Genomic DNA, 25,539 nt, shown 5'->3' with positions numbered 1-25,539 from the left:
TATTCTTCTTCTCTGAAATGAATCACATTTTTGAGGGCCTAAACATGCTCAAAAACCCATGAAACTTTGCACATGCGTCAGAAGTGGTGAAAATTTACATCTGATATGGGTTTCAGAATTAGGTGTTACCACCCTTCGTGCTACGCTTTATGTACAAATATGAAACTTGGTTTACACATGTAACAGCCCAATATCTACAAAAAATTCCCTGGTAGCAAAATCTGAAAAACCAACAGGAAGTGAGATATTTTGAATTTTCTCTACAAAATTGTTGCAGTTTTTGCCATTTCCAGACGTTGCACTTAATCGAACTCCTCCCAGAGATTTTATCATGTAAACATCATATTTGGTCAGTGTAATCTAAAGGTCTTGGGCAACAGGAAATGGCATGTTTTACACTGTGATTAACTCCTCATTGAGATTTAACCAAAACAACATCATATTTGGTCTGTCTAATCTTAAGGCCTTAGCAATGTTAAATTGCAAAAATCTTGAGTTTTCGTTGAAGGACAGGTCCGTGCCGGCCTGACAAAATCTGATGTTTCACCATGAAACAGGAAGCTGTTTTAACTCAGGCATACAATGTCCAAACTGCCCCAAACTTCACATGTGTGATAAGAGTCCTGCACTGAACACATCTACATGACAATATTCAGTAATAGTAATAGCGCCACCCACTGGCAACAGGAAGTGACGTGTTTAACACTGTGATGCACTACTAAAAACATACTAAAATATTGTGCTAAACATGCTACAAACATTCTAAAACATGCTAGCAATACTTAGCTGAGTGCTAAAGCATGCTATTATCGTTATGAAACAGGAAGTTGTTATAACACAAGCATACAATGTTCAATCTGCCTCAAACTTGACATGTTTAAGGCCTGAAGACATCTACATGTCAAAATTTAGTTAAAGTCATAGCGCCACCAGCTGGTAGCAGAAAGTGTGGCAAATACAAATGACTGACGTAGTCCTCCTATATTTATATACTTAAATGCTTATTGCCCACCGTGCTCTGTTTTCCTAAAGCCACTGGGTGGCGGTGGCACAGGTGCGAGGGACCTTTCATCGCTGCTTGCAGCTTTAATTTAGTTTAGAACTGCAAGTAGATTGGACTGTTTTCTATATTTGCATCTTTCTTGTGTTTTTGAGAAGTCTTGTTGTATTCAAAAACTCCAATAGATAGATGGATATGCTGATTTTCAACAATTCAAAAAACATTTCGATTTCAAATAAATGCTGTTCTTTTGAACATTTAAAGGATCCTGGAAAAAAATGTATCATGGTTTCCACAAAAACATCAAGCAGCACAACTGTTTGAAACACTGATAATAATAATAAATCTTTCTTGAGCAGCAAATCATCATATTAAAATTTCTGAAGGATCGTGTGACATTGAAGACTGGCGTAATGATGCTGAAAATTCAGCTTTGATCACAGGAATGAATTACATTTTAATCTTAAATAAAATAAAATAAAATAGAAAAGAGTTAATATTTCACAATATTATTGGTTTTTAATGTATTTTTGATCAAATAAATTCAGCCTTGCAGAGCATGAGAGACTTAATCTTACCAACCCTAAACTTTTCAACGATAGTGTAAATTTTTATAAAATTGAATATAGTTGTATTATATGTATTTCTATATAAAATGTAATCATTTATTTTATTTTATGTAGTTCCATAGGTATATAATGTCATCACCATCATCATACTCAATCCCAAATCTGTCTGACACAAGTTTCATCTTTGTTTGATGACGATTCGGGGAACTCCAAAATGAACGAATCACATCATGTGAAGTAAACACTTACAGAATCCGCCTGATCAGTGCAGAGAGCAGTGAACACTGCGTAGGAACCCTGAGAATCAGAACGCAGCTTGTGACATATTGAACAGACTGTACTTCCCTCCCACACAGCCTTGTGTTCATTCAAATTAAATATGCTGTCTATTCTGACTAAAGTCTATGAGGGGGTGGATTTTGTATTAGTCTAGTGCATAATGAAGAAGAGTTAAAGAAGAATGTATAAACTAAAGTCACACATCTTCCTCCGTGACCCCTGACTCTCAGTCTTCACTGCCCCCACAACAGCCAACAGTCCAGCTGATTTTCATTGACTTACAGCAGGACTGCGTGAGTGTGTGCGACATGCGGGGGCTCTAATTGAGCCGAACGGTGGAATCCCACACACCTCCCCATTGGCAATACGACACGACAGAGGCACCTGAATGAGTCACTGAGGCTCTCTTCCTCTCATTCTTTCTCTGCCGTCAGCAACATGTACACTCACCCACTCCCCTTCTCGCCTTCTCTCCTTTCAGGCATTCTGGTGGCCTCGTCTTTGCCTCCTTCCAAACTACACACCACTCCGACCCACACAACTGTGGGCAGGCACGATTCCAAAACAAGCATATTATTGTTAATGAAAACTATTACTATTATATATCACTATTTTATTTTCATTAAAGGGATAGTTCACCCAAAAATGAAAATTTGATGTTTATCTGCTTACCCCCAGGGCATCCAAGATGTAGGTGACTCTGTTTCTTCAGTAGAACACAAATGATGATTTTTAACTCCAACCGTTGCGGTCTGTCAGTCGTATAATGCATGGCAATGGGAACTTCGTCTATAAGAGTAAAAAAATGGTAATACACCACTTTGTCCAACTGCCTTGAGCATCCGGTGTGTGAGGTCTGAACGCGCTCTGACAACAGGAGTGGTCTCTCGCACTCATTGAAGTATAGGCGCGAGAGATCACTTCCGTCATCAGAGCGCGTTTTCAGACCTCACACACCGGATGCTCAAGGCAGTTGGACATAGTGGTGTATTAGAGGTAAAAAATTATATAAATACTGTTCGGTTTCTCACACAAACCGATTGTTTCGTGTCTTAAGACATCAATGTGTCATCACAAGCCACAGGGTTTAATTTGGATTTGTCTGTGTATGTTTTTTTTTTACTCTTATAGACGTAGTTCCCATTGCCAGGCATTATACGACTGACAGACCGCAACGGTTGGAGTTAAAAATCATCATTTGCGTTCTACTGAAGAAACAAAGTCACCTACATCTTGGATGCCCTGGGGGTCAGCAGATAAACATCAAATTTTCATTTTTGGGTGAACTATCCCTTTAACTAATATAAAATAAAAACATTAGTATAAATGTTCGCTAAAATACAACAAAAACTAAATTAAATTAAAGATAAAATCATTTCAACTGTTGTATTTTCAATTAATGCTGGATGATCTGATTTAATTTTTCTCGAATGCATGCGAGTGGCATCCAGTTATCATCTTGGAAATCAAATTATTTAGTGTTTTTATTTTGTGTGATAATGTCTTAAGTCCCATTCACACAATGATGTTAATTATCATTATCATTATAATAATAATAATGATAAAGATTTAGTTATAAAAATCATTCTAAATGTAAAAGAATAGCAGAGTCCACACCACAACTATAACAATAACGCCACAGAGAAACAATATCATTGGGATCACTTTCATAACAAAAGGTTTTTTTCCAGCCGATGAACAATAAAAACATTGGCAGCCAAGCAGAATCCAGAATTCTTTGCAGTGTACTCTGTTGTACAGGCCATTTACGGTATTTTATGTCTGCAAGAAATATGCATACTGTGTACTACAATGAAAATAAGAGTAGTTTTCTGCCTCAGTGAAATGCTCTATAATATGAAATAAATATGAGTATAGGTGTTTTTGTGTTACAGTGTAATTACATACATTAATTAACCTATTTTCTATAGGGTTAAAGTAAATAAAGAGTTGCAGAGAAACTATTGTTTAGTATATCCAAACAGCTTCACACTAAACTCAAAATAATTTTCAAAGATTCCACACTGTGAACTTCTCTACCTTTGGCAAATCCAGACTAGTTGTTGTCTGGTTTGGCCCTCTGACAGAAGATCTGAGCAGATCCGGTCTGTGCGGTTGAATCATAAATGCCCTAGAGATTCCAGAATGATGGCAGTCACAATTACCTTCTAAAATGCAGAAGCCATGGTGTATTTATAGCACATTTCTTTACCTGCAAGCAGTGTTAGGTAAGTTATTTCAAAAAAGTAATTAATTACTAATTACTAATTATATCATCAATGTTGTATTTAAAATACTTTTCTAATTACACTGTCTGAAAAGTAATTTAATTACTCAATAAGTAACTTACTAATTACTTCTTAAAATCCCTATAAACCTTGACCACAATAGAAAGGAAACTCTTTTAATAATTTAGTCAAACATGGAATATTTTAGCCTTTTATAGCTTTTTAAAACATTTTAACTTTATTAAAACGTATACTATAATACTTTTATTTGCTTTTTAGTAACAAATAGGGATGTCACTATACCAAAAATCTAGTAGTTGGTACCGATACCACCAAAAGTGCACAATACTCGATACCACGGTAAAAATATATAAAAATACAAATAAAACAATGCATATATTTTTTTCCAGGTAGGTCTAATAGTAGTAAGTAAAAATACCACAGAAATTGAATAATCAAATATAAAATAACTTATTTTTTTAAAAATTTATTTATTTTTTGTTTGTTTATCATTTATAATACAGACAGCCAATAGTAGACAGTAGCATGTTTTAAAGGCTGCTGTCACTAATGGACGGAGACAATATGCTGTTACACATGCTGTTCACATTCACATAACCAACACGAATATACGCCAATTTGACATAACTGTGTGTGTATTTGAATGTTTATGTGTAATAAACCTTACATTTAACCGTAATGTTCTTGCCTACCTGTGTCAAAAAATGTGAAGTAATTGGATTATTTCCATTCTGCAAAACAGCCACTCGCTTCTGCCGACATCTTCAGGCAGCGACTACGAAGCCAACTGGTGCGAAGTTGCGAACTCACGCGCAACTGCACTACAGCTAACGATTTTAAAGAGGCAGCGTTCACTTTTACCTTTAGACGACAAATTTAGATTTTCAATTCAATATTGATTTAAACAGAACTGTTGAACTAACTTACAGTATGTAACGCAAGTACATTATAAGTAACTGTAATTAAATTACCTAAAAATGAACAGTAATCCCTTACTTTACTTTTTCAGTGGATAAGTAATTTAATTAGTAACGCTTTACTTAGTAGCGCGTTACACCCAACACTGCCTGCAAGTATGGTATGCTGTATAACACTGAACTTAAATTTAATGGTATTATTTTTGGTATGGTGCTTTTCCAGTGCAGTCTATGTCATCGTAGACAGATGAAACAATTTGAGGTGATAGTCATTTTTGAAATATAAAAAATTAGCCCTCTATGGGACTAATTATTAAATCACAGCTAGAAAAAAAATAATGACTTAATGAAAAATATTTCCCAGCCCTGCCCGTTGAAAGCCCTTCCTCGCACTGCCCCGACAGTGGAAAAGCGGCTAATGTTGTTCACTACATGATTATTGTGGCCAAAACAATAGATATTACAATATTTCTGAAAAATAAATAAATAATGCTATTGGTCATTAATAATTTAAAAATAAAAATTAATTTATAACTTTACTTTGTGTTTTAGGCCAATGAATCACTCAAAATATGTGTGTAAGGAGGCAAAGACAGTTTGTTACTATAGCGTACAAAAATAATTTGCAGTTGATCTGCATTTCCTGTAGACTTTTTTTTAAGGAATACAAAACACTGGCGAGCTAACTTTTCTTGGGTACGGGTAGAGTGTCTCACTTTTGTCAGTCATCTCCACCAACACGGTTTTGTGTCTTCTTTTTTTTTATGATGGGTGGCAACCAGCGTTAAGATGCAATACTGCCATTTTCTATGTTGGAATGCCAAACAGATTATTTATTATTTTGTTATTTATGATGTTATGTGTAGTATTAGAATTATAATATTCTATTTTTAAATATCACAGTTACTGTCAATATTGGTATACTGCGACTAAAATAAAAACTATGTATAAATCATTAAACTGATGATTAAAATACAAAACAAAATAAAAATTTGAAAATTTTTCCAAACTATAACAACCCTACTTCAAAAGTACAAATTGCTTGCGTTCGCTGACAGCAGATATGAGCGAGGCCCTCAAGCTGTCCCAGGGTGCCCTGCGCTTCGGTGTGCACAGTAAGGTCACTAAGCATGTCTTTCCTTGAGGACGCCCTGTCGGATTCACAGTGACATAATCTGGACATCTTACACAACACTGACATCACAATCCTGCTGTATCATCCCTGTGGGTGACAAAGACCGGGGGACTGCCCCTGCAGTAGATTACTGTAAATTGCTTTATATGAAAAAGCATTTGTCAAAAAAATGACAGCTAATCTGTTCAGTTGAGATACAAAGTTGTGCCACAAGGGCATTTGAGACAATACAGACTTTAGCTCTGTTCCAAAACCTGGAGCTGCCTCGCTATCTATGAACTATATGGGCAGCTGCCTTCTCAGGCAGCATGCTAACTGTAACCGAACCTCATACTTGACTATTTAAAATGATCAACATAAGACTCAACTTTATAACTGATTCCAGTAGTTTGACATTTGCATTTTTCAAAGCTAACGACACAAAATGATAATATGTCCAATGAATTTAGAAAACGCATTTTCTAAATGCATGTTATTGATCTTATTGTGAACGATTCATCCATGTATGCTGTTTTGAATACAAAAATGTCATAACTTCCAGTAAAACGACAGACTTCTCTCTGGTGATGTATGCCGTACTTCTTTCATTGTTTGGTCTGTTAAACTCCACTCCTTTTTTACAATTGACTGCAAGCTCACATTCAGATCTGACTCCATCCAGTTAACAACCGATGGACAGAACCAATTCCCTGCCCTACAATCTTTTTCTTTTCCGATAATCTGTTTCACTCGAATACGTCACAGTATGGAAGATCTGTCACTACTTCTGTTACATTGAGACTTTAATAAGCACAGAGTAAATATACAAAATAGTGCACTTTTAATTCGTTGGAGCTTTTATTTATACTTTTTGGTGTTTTTTGGTGTAAATTTTATTTAATTCATTCACCATCTTGGATGGATTTTTTCCACTGATGTTGTAGCAGTGCATTCTGGGATTTTTTTTGCCAAAATGAGGTACCTAATGCTGCTGCCTACCTTTTAGAACAGTCATCACTTTGAAACCTATAATGCCTTAAATTGCTGTCCAAGAAAGGCATCTCATTAGGTTCTGAAACAAAGTTAAATAAATAAATGAGGATGTATTCGATTTTTTAATACCCTAGTTTAAGTCTAAGGCCATTTCACTGCTGCCAGCAGTATTGTTGAGAAATGTGACTTTGCAGCAGGCTGTGAGAGTGTTTCCTCATTCACACGTTGCCTCAAATATCTCTGTGAATGCTGTGCCTCTTTGCCTGTGGTAACCCAGGCAACCCAGACACTAAAAATAGAGTTGGCTGCTCCGGCTTCAGTCATTCCCACAGAGCTTTATGATTCCAGCGGTTTAAACATGTGACTCTTAACACATGCACAAATCACTTACTGTCCTCTCTCCCTGAGATAACATGGCTATTACATATAGATAAAGAACTTCATGGACTTTACAACTCTGGGCCTCAGTGTTCATACAGCTAGTAGGTGGTGATATTTAATGTGTGAATGTGTGTGCGTGTCGTATACATCTGTAAGTGAACTATAACAGCTGTTTCAATGACTCACTTGTGGAGCACAGCGATCTCATTTTCTATGCTGTTTTCTTTCCCCTCCAGAGCTTTTTTCGGGATGCACTTAATTGCCACTAGTTTTCTCGTCCTCTTCTCCTCTGCGAGCACCACCTCAGAGAAAGCCCCTCTGTAAGACAAAATGCATATGACCAATCAGAATTCAGAAAAAACAGGGCTTAACAGACCACCATCACCAGTTAGTTCACCCAAAAATGAAAATAATGTAATTTATCACTCACCCTCACGTCGTCCTCCACCCGTAAGACTTTCGGAACACAAATTAAGATATTTTTGATTAAATCCGATGGCTCAGTGAGGCCTGCACAGACAGCAATGATACTTCCTCTCTCAAGATCCATAAAGGTACTAAAAACATATTTAAATCAGTTCATGTGAATACATTGGTTCTACCTTAATATTATAAAGTGACAAGAATATTTTTTGTGCTGCAAAAAAAAACAACTACTTTTTAACAAGTGATGGCCGATTTAAAAACACTGCTTCATGAAGCATCTGAGCTTTACGAATCAAATCAGTGGTTCGGAGCGCCAAAGTCACGTGATTTCAGCAGTTTGGCCATTTGATATGCGATCTGAATCACTGATTCGACTCGAAGATTCATAACGCTCCGAAGCAGCGTTTTGAAATCGGCCATCACTAGATATTGTTAAAAAGCCGTTATTTTGTTTTTTTGCCGCACAAAAAATATTCTCGTCACTTTATAATATTAAGATAGAACCACTGAACTCACATGAACTGATTTAAATATGTTTTTAATACCTTTATGGATCTTGAAAGAGGAAGTACCATTGCTGTGAATGCAGGCCTCGCTGAGCCATCGGATTTAATCAAAAATATCTTAATTTGTGTTCTGAAGACGACATGAGGGTGAGTAATAAATGACATTATTTTCATTTTTGGGTGAACTAACCCTTTAACTACCAATCTAAGTATGTAATTAATTTAATAATGTTAATAGTTTAATGAAAGTTAGTGTTTGGGTTCTCTGGGTTGGCTAAGAGTCTGGTTGGGGGTTCCTGGCCGTGGAAACAAACAAACAAACAAACAAACAAAACCTTTAAACTTAAAAAATGGGAAATTATGCATTGGCAACTAAATGATATAAATAAGTTTAAGTACTAAACTTTAACTACTATAAATGGTAACACTTTATTTTACAGTATCATTGTTACATGTAGTTACTGTAGTAATAACTAGAAATTATGCATAATTACATGCAATTAACCCTAAACCAAACCCTCACCCTAACCATAAACCTATAGTAAGTACATGCAGTTAATTATTATTACTCAGTACTTAAATGTATAATTACACTTTAAATATTAGTTTATAGAGTTACACTTTATTTTAGGGTGTCAGTATTAAATTCACCATTTGATACAATGCACTTGTTGTGTACATTCATGTTTTTATATTAAACTTTAACCCACCCTTAAACCTAACTATACCACCAAACCTGTCCCTAACCTTACCCGTATCCCACCTCAATGGTTGTACCTGAATCATTGTACCTAACAATTATTTTTTTGATGTAAGTGCAGAGTAGTTAAAGACACCTAATATAAAGTTACATAGGAATATATATTAAAAAACAACAAAATGATTAAAACTCAAAAAAAAAAATAAAAAAAAATAAAAGCTAATTAAAAATATTAATAAATATTATAATAGTATATGAATTGTACTAAAATAACATTAGTTCCTAGGTCAGAAAAAGTTGGCAACCACTAACTAAAACAACGACAAATACGCAAAACTCCTACAATTGTTGGCAGGAGTAACATCCTGTTGGAACAGCACTCCTTTTATTTCACTATTAATATGATCAACAGATCTTTACAGTGCAAGTTGCAGACGGGTTGAATGTTGACATGTTCTCAAACAGACTTGTTTCAACTTGTTCAGCATGTTGTCTCTAACCAGAGACAACATGTAAATTTGAGTTCTTATCTCCAAATGTGAATGTGACAAGAATATGTGTCCTGCCCACAGAGAAATCTCATTGGTTCAAATTATCACTGCACATAGCTGCACATTAGGTATCATGTTCAACCATTATAATGGATCAGTGAAAGCGTAGGAAAACAGGAAGATGTAAACAGACTTCCTCTGAAAGGATAACAGCACAGGCAGCAACTTCTCTAGAAGAGCTTAAAGGGATCGTTCACACAAAACTTTGTTTAATCATCCTCACGTCATTATAAACCTGTACAAAGTTTGGTTAATCTTCGAAACACAATGAATTTTTTTTAAAGGGAACCTGAGATTTTTCTCTCCAGGTAACCAAATATGGTCATAAAAGGTGTCGTAAACCAAATCCATATCAAGCATTTTAATCGTGAAGAGATATGCTCACTTTATATGATGATGAATAGATTTAATTTAGGCTTTTATTAACATATAAACACACATACATGGAGCACATCACATATGGTAAACACAGAAGCTCAAACTTGCATGCGTGATGCACGAGAACCAACGAGCACATTCTAGCATGTGATGCACACACAAGCTTCCTGTTTACAATAAGCAATGCACTTGTGTATGTGTTTGTATGTGAATAAATTAAATCTGTTCAGCATTAAAAGTGTGCATATCTCTTCACAATACTTTGAATTAAACCACTTATGTCATACGGATTAATTTTACAATGCCTTTATGACCTTTTTTTGTTAACTGGACTTTCCCATTGAGAATGGGATCTAAAGTATCCACACAGAAATTTGTTGCCCATTCACAATGGGAAAGTGCCCAAGCATCATCCCTCGGCGACATTGCTCAAAAAGTTGCCCTGTGTATCATCATCTTAAGTGTCTTTTAAATCCCAACTAAGCAAGCCAAAGGTCAGGTGAAAATTTATTTGCCGAGTGTCGATTCAACTTAAGTTGTTTCAGTTGGCTTCATACCACTGCACACAGAGATCCAGTCACAAGACATAATTTGAACAGAGGATCTGCGATCAGTCCTAAAAGCTCTGATATCATCAGCAAACCAACCAGCCTGTTCAATATTTGAGAATAGAATGAAGATTAAGAGTAAACTCATTATTAAACAGGATGTGATTATAGCTCCTCAGCGGCACAGATCCGGCCAGGCAGCCTTATCCCAGAGAGCTCAGCACAGCCATGGAGGACAAACACTGATATGATGCATAGTTAAGCCTGTACGCGTATGTGTGTCCTCAGCACATGACCAGAGGACAGGGGAAGACTATGGGCTAAACCGCCAACGCTGAGCCTGCGAGGACACATACAGGACATATCCCATCAGCCCGAGTACAGCAATGCCACACAAGTGCTCACACAAAACTGAACATGGCACACAGATATTGACATGACGAGCGTAAAACAGCAGACTGTGCATATGTCGGACATCTTGTGCAGTGCTGTGACCTCATCAAACTCAATATGGTTCAGCAACTGGAATCAGTTGCTCTACTGTAAGGAAATTGCACACTTACACACACAAACTAGTCTAACACATGCAGGCAGAGCCTAAAATGAACACTCGCCAAGCGCTGAATGCGTGTAAAAAAAGGTATTGGTAACATTTTTATGAATTCTAACCATGCAAAACATGAACGTGAACATATGTGAACGACGCTTGGGACGGTTGTTCTCAGTTTTAACGGCCATAACATGAATACATGATGATCAACTTGGTCTCTGAATTATCAAGGCCACAATTTTTATTTCCTTTTTAATAATCCATTAGTGTGTTCTTAACTTGCTATGCAGTTGCTAGAGTATTTGGTGGTTGTAGGGTGAGCTGGGGATTGAGGGATGTTAGATAGCAAAGCAGCACATTCCTCTCCGGTCAGGGACACAAGAGGACGGCCATCTGGTGGAACCAGGGGATGTGGACTAGATTACAACACAGGCCTGTCTGTTGTGGCTTCCTCATTATACTTCCCAGATGACACAGAGGACAGAGAGAGGTTGGCCGGGGGGCAGAGATGGACTCCGAAACATGATCTGGAATTATAACGTTATGCCTGAAAGACTGTAATTTTCATTAACGCTAAACCAAATTCATGTCGTGATTGTCAGCTGCGCTTTTAATTTTTATTTTATTGAAATTGTTTTGGGGTTTTTTTCAGTATTGGAAAAATAAGCCAGTTTATTTTAGTCATTTGTTCATCAAGCTTGTCACAATGCACTCTCGAACTGAACAATGTCGCTTACTACCATTTGGAACAATCATTGACATCATCGTGATAATGTCTATAATAATGTCACATTCTCTATCCTTTATGTTTGCTTTCCCTCCATTAAGCACTCTTTCCCATTAACATACTTTCTATTTCTCTCTCCTTCTTTCTCACGTTTCATTAAAAACACACTTTTGCTTGGTTTGGCCACTAGAGAAATTGTGGTTTCCCTGAGAGGAAACAAGAGGTCAGGAGCAATGCAGAGGGGAGAGCGACTTCCAGTCTGTGTTACATGACTCTCACATCTCACTTTAGCAGGAAGAGCCTTGTCAGAAGGAAATTTTAAAGGAATAGTTTAATAACCACTGCAACCAGATCACTCAGTCAGAACTGTATCAGTAGAAAGAAAAAGTTTTCATTTATAGGTCTGTTTCATCACATGAAGTTATCATATGGCTACTTTTATGATACATTAGGGCTGGGACAATATATCCATGCATCGCAATTTCTTGGATTGATTCTGACATTTTCCAAATGCGTCGCAAATTGATTCTGAGCTTAGTTTTTAACAGTAGATGGCACTCTAGGCTAGTTTTTAACCGCACGCTAAAATGCTCACAAAGGAGAGCGCTCGTGCGTTCGGCCGAGTCTGAGAATATACTTGCACCTCAGAATGCTTTTATGATGCAAGATTATTGTAAACAGTCCACTGAAAACATCCTTGTAATTCGTTTCAACCTTTTCGAACTTTGTGAATGATTATTTTATAGAAAGTTCAAGTGGTGTGTGCAAGGAATTTGGAAGGAAACAGAGTGCAGTTGTTTCTAAAGCACACAGTGCCATCTGCTGTTAAAAACTACACAGCAAAATCTCCAGAGTTATATCAACTCTGCTCAGAGTACATATGGTCCCTCTCTAAATAGTGTTAAAATAACACTGAAGCAGAGTTAAAGTTAATGAGATAATTAAACAATTAATCAAGCGATGATTGTGCATTAGTGATGAACACCTGCTGTTAACAAGCAGAATCACTGAAGAAAAGAGAAACACAAGAACTACAACTGACTTCAGTCACAGCCTTATTAATTGCTTAATTATCTCATTAACTTTAACTCTGCTTCAGTGTTACTTTAACACTATTTAGAGAGGGACCATATGTACTCTGAGCAGAGTTGATTTAACTCTGGGGATTTTACTGTGTATGCTCAGAATCGATTCGAGAGAGAATCGCAATACATTCTGAAAATATCAGAATCGAACCAGAATCATTGGTACCAATGGTAACAAATGGTAATTTGAAGGTGTTTACCAGAGAGAGGAAACTGTTCCTCAAGTTCGCTTTGGCAATCTCCAAATCAACTTTGTCTTGGTCTAATCTTTTTTTAAATGACATCATACAACTTTGTTCTTCGATTTTGCTTGAAGTAGGCTATATATCTGGGCCTTAAAGCTTCCTTTTAGTTTTAATTGCATGGAAAAGAGTAACCAGTAGATTATTAAAGACTTCTTCACCTGAGTTCATTTTTGGGTCAATCATTTTAAATTAGAGCACTGAGGCAAACAAATTACATGGGGGTGTGACATTCTTTAGAAAACTATTAATCCAATCTAATTAGATACCACAAACAATTTAATAATTCATCTCTCAAGAGACCAACGCCACATGACATCTTGCTTCCTGAGGCAGTCCTCAGCCTAAATTCAGTTTAGCGCAGGTCCCACAGACTTGACACGGAACAGCCATTTCTGCTGATTGCGTTATGTAACGTTCCCTAAAATAAACAAAAAGCAGGTGCAGCTCATGTGCTGGAGGCCAGACTGAGACCGAATCGTGTGAATCAAGTCAGACGGTCAAGTGTCTCTGATCTCGGTTAAGTTCAGGCTCCCCTAAAGGGCCATGAAACCCCCTGTTTCAGCAGAGGTCAGTTCTTCACCACAGTTTTGAAAAAAGCTACAAAAGTGGGTGTGGTGAGCTGCAGAGTGGAAGAGGGGAGACCGACGACACAGCAACAGCTTCTGATTCAGACAGATTTATTTCGCTCTCATTAAAAGCATCAAAGCTTTCCACAAATGCACACTGCAAATTACCATTACATGCAACACAATATACACAATGGTTTTGTAAGCTCACCAAATTACACAAATACACACATCCTGTGACGGCTATAATTTAATGCACAAATAACTGCACAGAATTTGTTCTCTGCATCGAAAATGCATCAACACACTGTTGCATCTTTAATAACTTTTGAGGCTTATTTTGCTGCGTTTTTAAGCCATTTGATCAGTTAAAGGACTGTAAAGACCGGTTACACTCACAGTTCAGATTAATTGCATTTGTGTCGAAGACTCTGGATCTGTTGAAGAGAACTTATGCGACGCAGAAACTCTTACAAAGCTAAAAAAAAAACACTTGTTGATCTCACTGTTTGAAGCGCCTAATTGGAAATCAGTGCGTGCTGTTGACATGAAGACGAATTTAAACCCAGAAGTTGAGCGCAAAAAAGACTAAAATTAAAGTCCACATATGGTGAAAATCAAGTTTTTAATGTTGTTTATATGTCTATGTGGTGTTTTTAATATGCTTTAAGACAAACCATGTGCAAATTCATAAGTCATCACCATTGCTGAGTATTTTCTCTTTAAAACTGCAGTGACAAAAAAAAAAAAGTCTTAAACCCACTGTTTGAAATCGCTGGTATCTGTGACATCACAAACTACATTGTAACCAATCACGTTGACGTGCCGGCAGGATTTAGCATATCATTAACAGTGAATAAGCAGGGGAGTCTCAAGAGAAGCCAGGTTATCTGTTATATTTTTCTGTTGATATGAAAAATTGTGTAGATTTAGAAATATGGCGGGTGTATGATGTATATTACGATGTTATGATGAGCTATATGCCTTTCTCCACTGACGTTCTGAGTTGTTCAAAGCATTTGTAAGGATGCTGATTGTTAGAAGGCAGCGGTCTGATTCTGACATAGCGAACTGTAACATGGTTTGTGTAACATTAGCAACACATTATTAGCTGTTTGATAACGTAGTTAAGCAAAAGGCCAATCATATTAATTACCGTTATGTGTCCAATGTTGTAAAGAGTGATACCATTGTGCAGCGTTTACTTCAGTAAGTTGAGCAAGTTCATCTCTGAACTGTGCGAGCAAGTGGAGGTGGGGCTAATTTGCATATTCATGGATCCACGTATACTAAATAAGGCAAAAACATTTAAAAATGGAATTTTGGTGATCAAAGATGAGTTTTAAGGGATAAAATGATTGACTACAAGGGGACTTTAACTAGTTTTCAAAACTAACGGATGGTAACATTGTCTTCTATGATGTTTAACACACATAAAGAAAATTTGGTTTAGGGTTTCATGACCCTTTAATAGCTGCTTCACAGTCTGTGTTAGAGCGCCTAATCAGCTGATCTGAGAACAGCATTGTGTATTATACATTTTAACATCATAATCTGGATTTAGACAAGGCAGGCTGATGCAAAACATTCCATATTGGTGAACAGGTTCTTGACTGCATTTTTGGGTGAACAAATTATTTACAGTCCAGTCCAAGTAGGGACTTCCTGCATAATCATGCTACAATCAGACACAAGTTTGCTTGTGATATGCATTGATTCTTGATCAACTACAGGTCAAGTGATATTTTTAAATGCCCAATTACAATACCAAACACTGTATTTTTATATTTGATAGAAATATTTATATTTTAAATATTTATAAGTATTAGGTTTTCTTTAACAAATTGCCTGTTTCACTGTCCACACCGCAAAAGAATTGTATATATTTATATTTTTCATTAAATGGTGTTTTTTTTTATTCAAATATTTTAGGTATGCTTTTGTATTTACGTTATGTAGTAATTATTAATATTTTGAATGATATTTTGTTTATATTTTCAGTAATTTTGTTATGTGCTTTTGTCAAGTTTTTGTTTATTAGATTATTTCTATTTAGCTTTAATTTATTTTCACTTCAGTTTTAGTAATAATAGAAGTTTTATCTCTATCCTAGACTCTTTGAAAACATAAAACTAAGCTGGCGTAATCTCATCAAAAGTGGTCCGAAAATCCAGAAGAACAATGTTATGAAATGCTATAGACGTCTATCTTATTCCAGTAAGTCATGGTGAAAGTGTTGCTATACGTTTCTGGCACACAGATGATTAGAACAGTTCCACTAGGCATGTAATTCAGAGAAGAGCACTTAGAATGTGGTCGATCAGGGTCGCACACAAACATGCACAAACAGCAGCACTGATTGATCTCCTGGGATATTTTTGTTTCCAAAACAGGAGTTGCGACCTCACACCTGGCCGCCGGCCGAGCCCGGAGGTTAGCCTGCAGACAATAGCACTAAACATGAACAGACAATTTCTGTAATGTCTAGACTAGAAGACTAGATGTGAGACACTAACAGCAAATTCCAAATGTTATTTTTACACTGTGGAAAGAGAACACTATTGGTAGGGACCCTTCACAGAGGTTCACTTCCACATGGCCTTTAATGAAGACTGTACACATATGATCATCAGAATTTCATTATTTGATTTAAAGTGACCATGCGAGTAGTGATTCCTTGCAAAGCCTGAAGTATTTTACTTAAAGGGTTAGTTCACCCAAAAATGAAAATTCTGTCATTAATTACTCTCCCTCATGTCATTCCACACCCGTAAGACCTTTGTTCATCTTCAGAACACAAATTAAGATATTTTTGATAAAAATTCGAAGTTTTACATTTTTTTTTTTTTTTTTTTTTTCAAATCAGTGGTTCAGAGCGTGAAAGTCCCGTGATTTCAGTAAACGAGGCTTCGTTACATCATAAGTGTTTTGAAATTTCCATGGTTCACGTGACTTTGGCAGTTTAATACGCGCTCCGAACCACTGATTCGAAACAAATGATTCGTAAAGCTTCGAAGCTTCATGAAGCAGTGTTTTGAAATCGCCCATCACTAGATATTGTTGAATAAAGTCGTTATTTTGTTTTTTTGGCACACAAAAAGTATTCTCGTTGCTTCATAACATTAAGGTTGAACCACTGTAGTCACATGAACTGTTTTAAATATGTTTTTAGTAGCTTTCTGGGCATCTGAAAGTGTTAATTAACTTGCTGTCAATGGAGGCCTCACTGAGCCATCGGATTTTATCAAAAATATTGTAATAATTTGTGTTCCGAAGATGAACGAAGGTCTTACGGGTTTGGAACGACATGAGGGTGAGTAATTAATGACAGAAATGTCTTATATAGAGTAAGGTTATCAGGAAATAGAGTGAAAGGTTATCATTTGCACGTGTTTTGTCATGCTAGTTTACACATTAAATAGATATAAAACCATTTCAGCGCTAGAAGAGGCAAAAGAGGATTTAATTCGGTATCGCACGCCACGCTGTTATCGGTGCGCACAGACGCACACACATACAAGGCTCGCGCGCGCACACACACACACACACACACAGAGAGGGAGGCGCGTTTCAGATAGCTCGCAAACTCCAAATTGATTTCTCTTTCGCAAAAATGCACTTGGATGGACACATACACGCATTATGTCAGTCAAAATACCCCTCTCGGCAAGTATTCTCGTAAACAAATTTGGTTATGTCTTAAGTGAACGAGGTGAGAATTCGGATGTGTGAGTGCATAGAGTCTTACTCTTAAAGTGACAGCAACCTATAAATACCTGCTGTTGTCTGTCATGTAAATCAAACAGCAAAACACAGCTTTAACAAAGATTAATCTATATTAAATTTATACAGTGAACAGTGTCATTTTACATTTAATTACTACATTTCTGTACAAGAAAATTAATACTACATTTAGACCTTATACTTTATTTGTAACTTTATGTTGTATTTATCTATGCTTGTAATTAGGTGTACAGTATTTGTTCTTTTTACAGTCTGTTCACTTGCCTTTAATAATGTATAAGTTAGGCTAGTAGTTTCTGCTGTGGTATCGGAGTAGTTAAAGTGGGCTAAGTAATAAATGGAAAGTTACCCCCACCCCCCATTTTTTTTTTTTTTTTTTGTGCTGATCCGAAAAATGATCCGATCCGTGACTTAATAACCCTGATATGATCCGAACCGTGAGTTTTGTGATCCGTTGAACCACTACTAGTGAGCTACCTTTGTGGCTATCTATTGTCTACATCTGCAGCTGCTTTTTGAGCCAACATACTAAGTAGCCATTCAAAAGCCATGCTTGCACTGCGTTTGCATTTTGCGTCTTTTGCACCACTTCACACATGATACAGTATTCTAAGAACGGATTTAAAAAAAAAAAAAAAAAAAAAAGAGATCTTAGATCTTGTTTTTTTTTTTTATTTCACAGTTCTTAAAATAGGGGCCTAAAAGACAAGAGTAGTGGGCGGGACGGGCATGGCTGATAATAAAGAACACACGCTAGTCATTGCAAACCATTACTTGCGGTGAGAAAAACAAGCTGCAGAAGAGCAGAAACATCTTCCCTGTGAAAGTATGACTTCATCGACAGCTCCTCACCTGCATGATTTTATCAGCTTGTGCAAGATGGGCACACCTGATAGAGGAAATGGGGGGAGGGGCTGATGATGCAATGATTGATGAAGGAGATTAGTGGGCTGGGGGGGGGGATGCGGAGAGACAAGCGACAGCAATCAGGAGATTAACCTTTCATTCCAGGCATAACCGCTGCAGAAGACATACCTCGATTCCACTCATGCGTGTGAACGGCTGGACAACTGAGAGTGTGTTTGCGTGTTTGTGGGTGTACATGCGTGCAAATGTGTGTGTGTGCACAAGGATTGGTGATTGAATAATAAATGCACAGGGACACCTCATGGTGTTTACCAGCCTGGTAGAAACACCTGCTCTCCCCCCCCTCCACACACACACACACACACACACACACACACACACACACACACACTTTCAGTTTCCGCTCACACCTTCACTAGCACATAACAAACAATTAAAAGCCAAAGAGTACAATTTGTTTTTGAAAAAAGTTAAATAACAAAGTGTTTATGTGACACAATCGAAGACTTAATCTTTCTCTTTTTACAGAGAAAAACAAATATCAAATGTCAATGTCAAATTACTGCTAATACCAAGCATGTGGCTTTCACTTTAAATATTTGCGCTGCCACCCAAACTGCTCTGACAACACTCTGGATGACACACCACGCTCATCTCGCCTTGGGTTAAACCAACACTCACAACAGCCCGTAACTGCATCTGCTAATAAGCAGCAAATGGAAATTCAACATGCCCTAGTGTGCTTCACATCAATGAAAGGGAAACCATTAAATCGCTATGGCAACTCAGCAGTGATTTATTGGTTCAGCTCAGTGCCTATTCTGATGGATTATGGGTTCTTCATAATCAAATCAAGTACCTGGAGGAAACGGTGCTTTATGACTGGATATCCCAGAACTGAAACAATCTGCTGTTAAACAGGATAATGTTACATAGCAAAACAAAGTGAAAACAAGCATTATTATTACTATTGCTCATACTTACGCTAAGGGATTTGAACAAACCCATAACCAAATACACGGCGTGTAGCTCATCCCACACTGTTAGTGCGACAGACACGAATGACACCTCAAATCATTGTGGCTTATTGAGTGATCATTTAATTTTATGATGTTTCTCTGGCTATTCAAAAGTAGACATAGATTCTGATAACATATTAATCATAGAAAATTTGAGTATAATTATATTAGTCTAGATCAACATTGTTATTGTTAACTAAAACTGAAACGTAAAACGTATTTTTGTTCATTGAAATAAAATATAAATATTGTTATAAAAATATAAGGTAGATTGGGGAACACATATTCACTATTAACTACAACTTTTGCCTCAATAAACTCCTAATTTACTGCTTTTTAATAGTTAGTAAGGTAGTTGTTGTAGCGTTTAAATTTAGGCATTGGGTAGGATTAAAGGATTAGTTCACTTTCAAATTAAAATTTCCTGATAATTTACTCACCCCCATGTCATCCAAGATGTCCATGTCCTTCTTTCTTCAGTTTTTGATGAAAACATTCCAGGATTTTTCTCCATATAGTGGACTTCGATGGCCTCCAAACGGTTGAAGGTCAAAATTATAGTTTCAGTGCAGCTTCAAAGGGCTTTAAACGATACCAGATGAGGAATAAGGGTCTTATCTAGAGAAAACATAGCTCATATTCTAAAAAATAAAATAAAAAATTATATACATTTTAACCATAGATGCTCATCTTGAACTAGCTCTCTTCTTCTTCTTCTTCTTCTCTATTAGAATTCCGGCAGTGTAGACACTGCTAAGTGTATTACTGCCCTCCACAGGTCAAAGTTTGAACTAATTGTTATATACTTGCACTAGCATATTGTATATGACAATTTAGTTCAAACTTTGACCTGTGGAGGGCAGTAATACACTTAGCAGTGTCTACACTGCCGGAATTCTAATAGAGAAGAAGAAGAATAGAGCTAGTTCAAGATGAGCATTTATGGTTAAAATGTATAAAATTTTAATTTTTTTATAGAAAATGAGTGATGGTTTCTCTAGATAAGACTCTTATTTCTCGTCTGGGATCGCGTAGAACGCTTTGAAGCTGCACTGAAACTGTAATTTTGACCTTCAACCATTTGGAGGCCATTGAAGTCCACTATATGGAGAAAAATCCTGGAATGTTTTCATCAAAAACTGAAGAAAGAAGGACATGGACATCTTGGATGACCATGGGGGGAGGGGGGAGGGGTGCTCTTAAAAGGAAAAACAAGAAATGGACTTTTCCTTGTCTGCTGTAGACTTTCTTGTGCAGACCATAAAACAGTTAGTAATACAAATAATAAAAACAGCAATAAATACTATAATAGTATATATACATTACTACGATAACACTGACTTGGGACATTGCATTTGCACCGACATTTCCTGTAGCTAAGACAGTACAGAATGCCGCTAGTAACTCCAAGGACATGGGTTTAATTCTCAAAGAAAGCATAATAATATATATATATATATATATATATATATATATATATATATATATATATATATATAAAAAAGTAGGAAGGAAAAAAAGTATAAATATTTGAAATATATTTTGACCATCAACATTGATGTGGTACATTCTACATTCTGTGGTACAAATCTAATATTTATACAACTCTTTCATTGAATGATCAGTTTTCCCAAGGCTTTAATGGATTTCTGACAACGGGCAGCAGCTGAATGGACCTCCATGCACGTTTGTAACACATCTGAGCACGCTTCACTGTGTGCTGTAGACCTGGTGATAAACAGGCCGCCTCCTGCTGTGCCCCGGTGTGACTTTTTAGGACTGGGAGAACGAGTGTGAATCATGTTATTGGAAACAGGGCCATATGTCTTCCTGAGAAACCCCAAATGCAGACTTGCTTGTCCAGAGGCGCATAAAGCTAAGCAGGTCTCACACTGCTATGCTGACCTGACAGAAATTTGTCAAACTGCTGGCCGTCCTGTGCTCTCACTGTCTATCAATCACTGAAATGAAAGCATGAGAGAGCACAGGGTCAGCAGCGACAGCAGAAGTGGGCACAGGCGATCCATACTCCGAATTGATTTTAGATTATTCCAGTGCTTTCAAACCGCCCACAAACCGCCAGCCCCCGCAAAGCATGCTGGGAAGTGTCATAGTTCTTGCAGTGCTACTAAATAAGGTTGGGCATGTGATTTGTTGTGGAACAGAATGACATGCTAGAAAAAAAAAAAAAAAAACACACACACAAACAAAGTCAAAAACATTAGGCTAACTTGCTAAAAATAAGGCATGATATAGATGGTAAGGGATTAGATTTACAATTTCGGCCTATTTTGACAATAAAGTATTATAGATTTCTGTTCTGTTCAAAAGTGTGGGGTCAGTACATTTATTATTATTATTTTTTTTTTAAGAAATTAAACTTTTATTCAGCAAGGATGCCTTAATCAAAAGTGATATTAAAAAAAGTTATTGTTATAAAAGATATATGCTGCTCTTTTGAACTTTCTATTCAACAAAGAATCCTGAAAAAATTATATTATTATTATATTATTAAATTTATAATTAATATATATCATTCATTAAAAAAATGGTAACAAAAAATATGACAAGATCTCAGAGTTAAACTGTGTCAGAAAAAAATATCTTAATTATGTTAGACTAAAACTAAAGCAAAACATGGTCAGGTCAAAGTGTCTGAATAATAATTTTTAGCAATTTTACTGGTAGTCCACTGTATGAATAATTTTTGGTTATAATATGACAGTTTACTTTATTTTGCTATCCTCACTTACATAAATGAACTATAGTGTCCTGCACCCACTAGTAAAAATATATCCGAATTTCATCATCAGAAGAGTATGTGAGTACAGGTCGCACATGTGCATGTAATTTTTTTGCATAATTCATCCACAAGGTGGCAGCTTTGCCCTGGGGGCGTCGATTCACAATGTAGTCGAAGAAAACCTGCATAAACAGAACAGACCGCATGCGAGCTACAGCGACAATGGAGACCTATATAGTCGAGAGATTGTGTGAAGAGGTTAGAAAGTACCCTCATTTGTACAACTCTAGCATGAAAGAATATAAAAACGTTTACATGGGTTGTAACTCGTGGCGAGAGATTGCTCAAAACTGCGCATGCGTCGAATGCCTGTGTATGTCATTCAAGCCAAATGAAGTTTACTTTGCAAGGCTTTGCGTTCGATGGTGCGCGTACACTAGCGTACGCATAAAAAAAGCGAAGTATACTTTGGGCTTCAATCGCAAGCACAGCTGTCAATCATGACGTTACACCCTGGTTTTACAGCATTAATTAACTAATTAAAACCAAACTTATTGGAAAAATTAACACTTGAACATAGGTCAGTGTGATGAGAACTACTTAAAATGACAGAATTGATCTTTGGAAAAAAATTATTTGAATTATAATTGGATTTTTTAGTTTTGTTCGAGTCCCATTTGATTATATGGAGAGGGCGGGGTTTATGACCTATACTGCAGCCAGCCACCAGGGGCGATCAAAATATTTTGTCTTCACTTTTCAGGATGTGTGCGGCACACTTTATTTTTTCAGAAAAATAAAAACGTAACTATGTAGTTATTGTTGATTCGCTCCCACCAACAATTCTATTTTAGGCTGTTATATAAATAACCATCCTGAGCAGCATCCTTTCACATAAAAAATGCTGTGTAAAATAAATATTTTGATTAGTCATATAAAAACTGCCAACCCTACTCTTCCCTATAAACCAAAAATAGCTCTGGCTACTGGCCAGCGGCACTCTCTTAGTTAAAGGAAAACTGCTTCAGTCACCGCTTTTTCTTCTTCTATTTCCACTTCCTATTCTGAAACATTGCTTTAAATGTTTTTCAGGTTAAATCCAAGAACAAATCATGCAAAAGAAAAGAAAGCTTTGTCAAAATGTAAAATAGAGATCACTTTTCATTCTAATATGATGATTTGGTGCTCAAGAAACATTTCTTATTATTATCAATTTTGAAAACAGTTGTGCTGCTTGATAATTTTGTCGAAACTATGATACACACTACCATCAAAAGTTTAAAAAAAGAAATTAATACATTTATTCAACAAGGACGCATTAAGTTGATCAAAAGTGCAAAGTAAAAGACATTTTAATGTTACAAAACATTTTTATTTCAAATAAATAGTGTTCTTTCGATTTTTTATTCAAAGAATCCTGAAAAAATATATCACGATTTCCACAATTGATAATGACATTGATACATTGATAATAAGAAAAATTGAGTAGGCCTAAACATAATAACTGAGCAGCAAATCAGCATATTAGAATGATTTCTGAAGGATCATGTGACACTAAAGACTGATGCTGAATATTCAGCTTTGATCACAGGAATAAATTACATTTTTAAATATATTCACATTGAAAACAGTTTTTTTAAACTGCAATAATATTTCACAACATTACTATTTTTACTGAATTAAAAAAAAAAAAAAAAAAAAAACATTTCAAAACTATCAAGCGCCAAAAGATAATAATCTGTTTTGTGAAGAAACTGTATTCAGGAGCTTTGAAAAAACACACATGCACACTGACATCGCCATCACAAAAATGTAAGTCTAATGTACATTTGCTAAGCATTGCAATTATGTGTACTTACTTATGAAGATTACCCAACCCTCTTAATGATGTCCTCAGAAAACAGTCTGTTTAATCTGAAAGAGTGTCCACAGGAGTCACTTAGTCAAACATTTACTAAAGGAAGTCATTATGGTGTTGATAAACCGACTATGTGGAATAACTGCATGAGAGCAGGGGCACGAGGGATTGGGTGGGGGTAAAGAAGCATGACAGTTTTCAATGCTGAGTACATCAACAACTGTTAAAACAGCGTGGAACAAACAGCGTCCGCCCAAAAGCTAAATACACAATCTGTTGCTCTTGGATACAAGCAGAGCAAACAACAAACAACGCTTTAATGAGAATCGGAATACATCAAGAATACCGTAACATATCTGTAACATACTGAAATACATCTGTAACGTATTGTATGACAACGTAAGCATGTGAAATCGTTTGCTTTACAGGCACACGTCCAAAGCGTAGGGCCATACAAGATCTTGTTTGATCAGTTTGGAATCAAGTGCTCAAATAAAAGCACAACAGATGTGGAGAAGAAACAACACAGATATCAGAACTATGATTTTTTTAGCATGTTGCGATGCCGTTGTTAAGGTGTTATGGGTGGTTGATATAGGGTGTTTAAAGTTTTAAATATGTATATTTTTCTTACAAAAACCCATTGCTTTGCTTCAGAAGGCCAAAAAAACATGCACAGACAAATCCAAATTAAACCCTGCGGCTCGTGACGACACACTGATGTCCTAAGACACGAAACGATCGGTTTGTGAGAGAAACCGAACAGTATTTATATAATTTTTTACCTCTAAAACACCACTATGTCCAACTGCCTTGAGCATCCTGTGTGCGAGGTCTGAAGTATAAGCGCGAGACATCACTTCCGTCATCAGAACACGTTTTCAGACCTCACCAACCGGATGCTCAAGGCAGTTGGACATAGTGGTGTTTTAGAGGTGAAAAATGATATAAATACTGTTCGATTTCTCGCACAAACCGATCGTTTTGTGTCTTAGGACATCAATGTGTCGTCACGAGCCGCAGGGTTTAATTTGGATTTGTCTGTGCATGTTTTTTTTACTCTTATAGATGGAGTTACCATTGACATGCATTATACGACTGACAGACCGCAACGGTTGGAGTTAAAAATCATCATTTGTGTTCTACTGAAGAAACAAAGTCACCTACATCTTGGATGCCCTGGGGGTAAGCAGATAAACATCACATTTTCATTTTTGGGTGAACTATCCCTTTAACCCCTGGAGCCGTATGGATTATTTTTATGATGGATGGATGTATTTATTTTGGGCTTCAAAACACGTCCCCCGTTCACAACCATTATAAAGCTTGGTAGAGCCAGGATATTTTTAAATATATCTCAGATTGTGTTTGTCTAGAAGATAGTCATTTGCACCTAGGATGGCTGGAGGGTGAGTAAATCATGGAATAATTTTCATTTTTAGGTGAACTAACTCTTTAACCACCTTGGTTTATTGCTGGTCCAAAAATGGTCTACCAGCTTGGTCCAGATGGTCATAAGTTGGA

General features: G+C 36.5%; 1 protein-coding gene across 3 annotated transcripts in view; it reads right to left on the bottom strand.

Annotated features, from left to right (window-relative positions):
* The window catches only part of camk1b (calcium/calmodulin-dependent protein kinase Ib), a 60,758-nt gene that overhangs the window by 17,228 nt on the left and 17,991 nt on the right, over positions 1–25,539 (bottom strand). For 2 of the 3 annotated variants that reach the window (XM_051912613.1, XM_051912612.1), the window contains one exon: positions 7,689–7,820. In XM_051912613.1, the coding sequence (XP_051768573.1) occupies positions 7,689–7,820 (132 nt within the window). Of the gene's footprint in view, positions 1–7,688; positions 7,821–19,854; positions 20,096–25,539 lie in introns of those variants that run through there. The other variant, XM_051912614.1, reaches the window with a different exon arrangement.

Source organism: Ctenopharyngodon idella, chromosome 11, assembly GCF_019924925.1.
Source record: "Ctenopharyngodon idella isolate HZGC_01 chromosome 11, HZGC01, whole genome shotgun sequence".
In the NCBI taxonomy this organism is placed as follows: domain Eukaryota; kingdom Metazoa; phylum Chordata; class Actinopteri; order Cypriniformes; family Xenocyprididae; genus Ctenopharyngodon; species Ctenopharyngodon idella.
The sequence above is the reverse complement of the archived record's forward strand: the minus strand, read 5'-3'. Positions and strand labels throughout refer to the sequence as shown.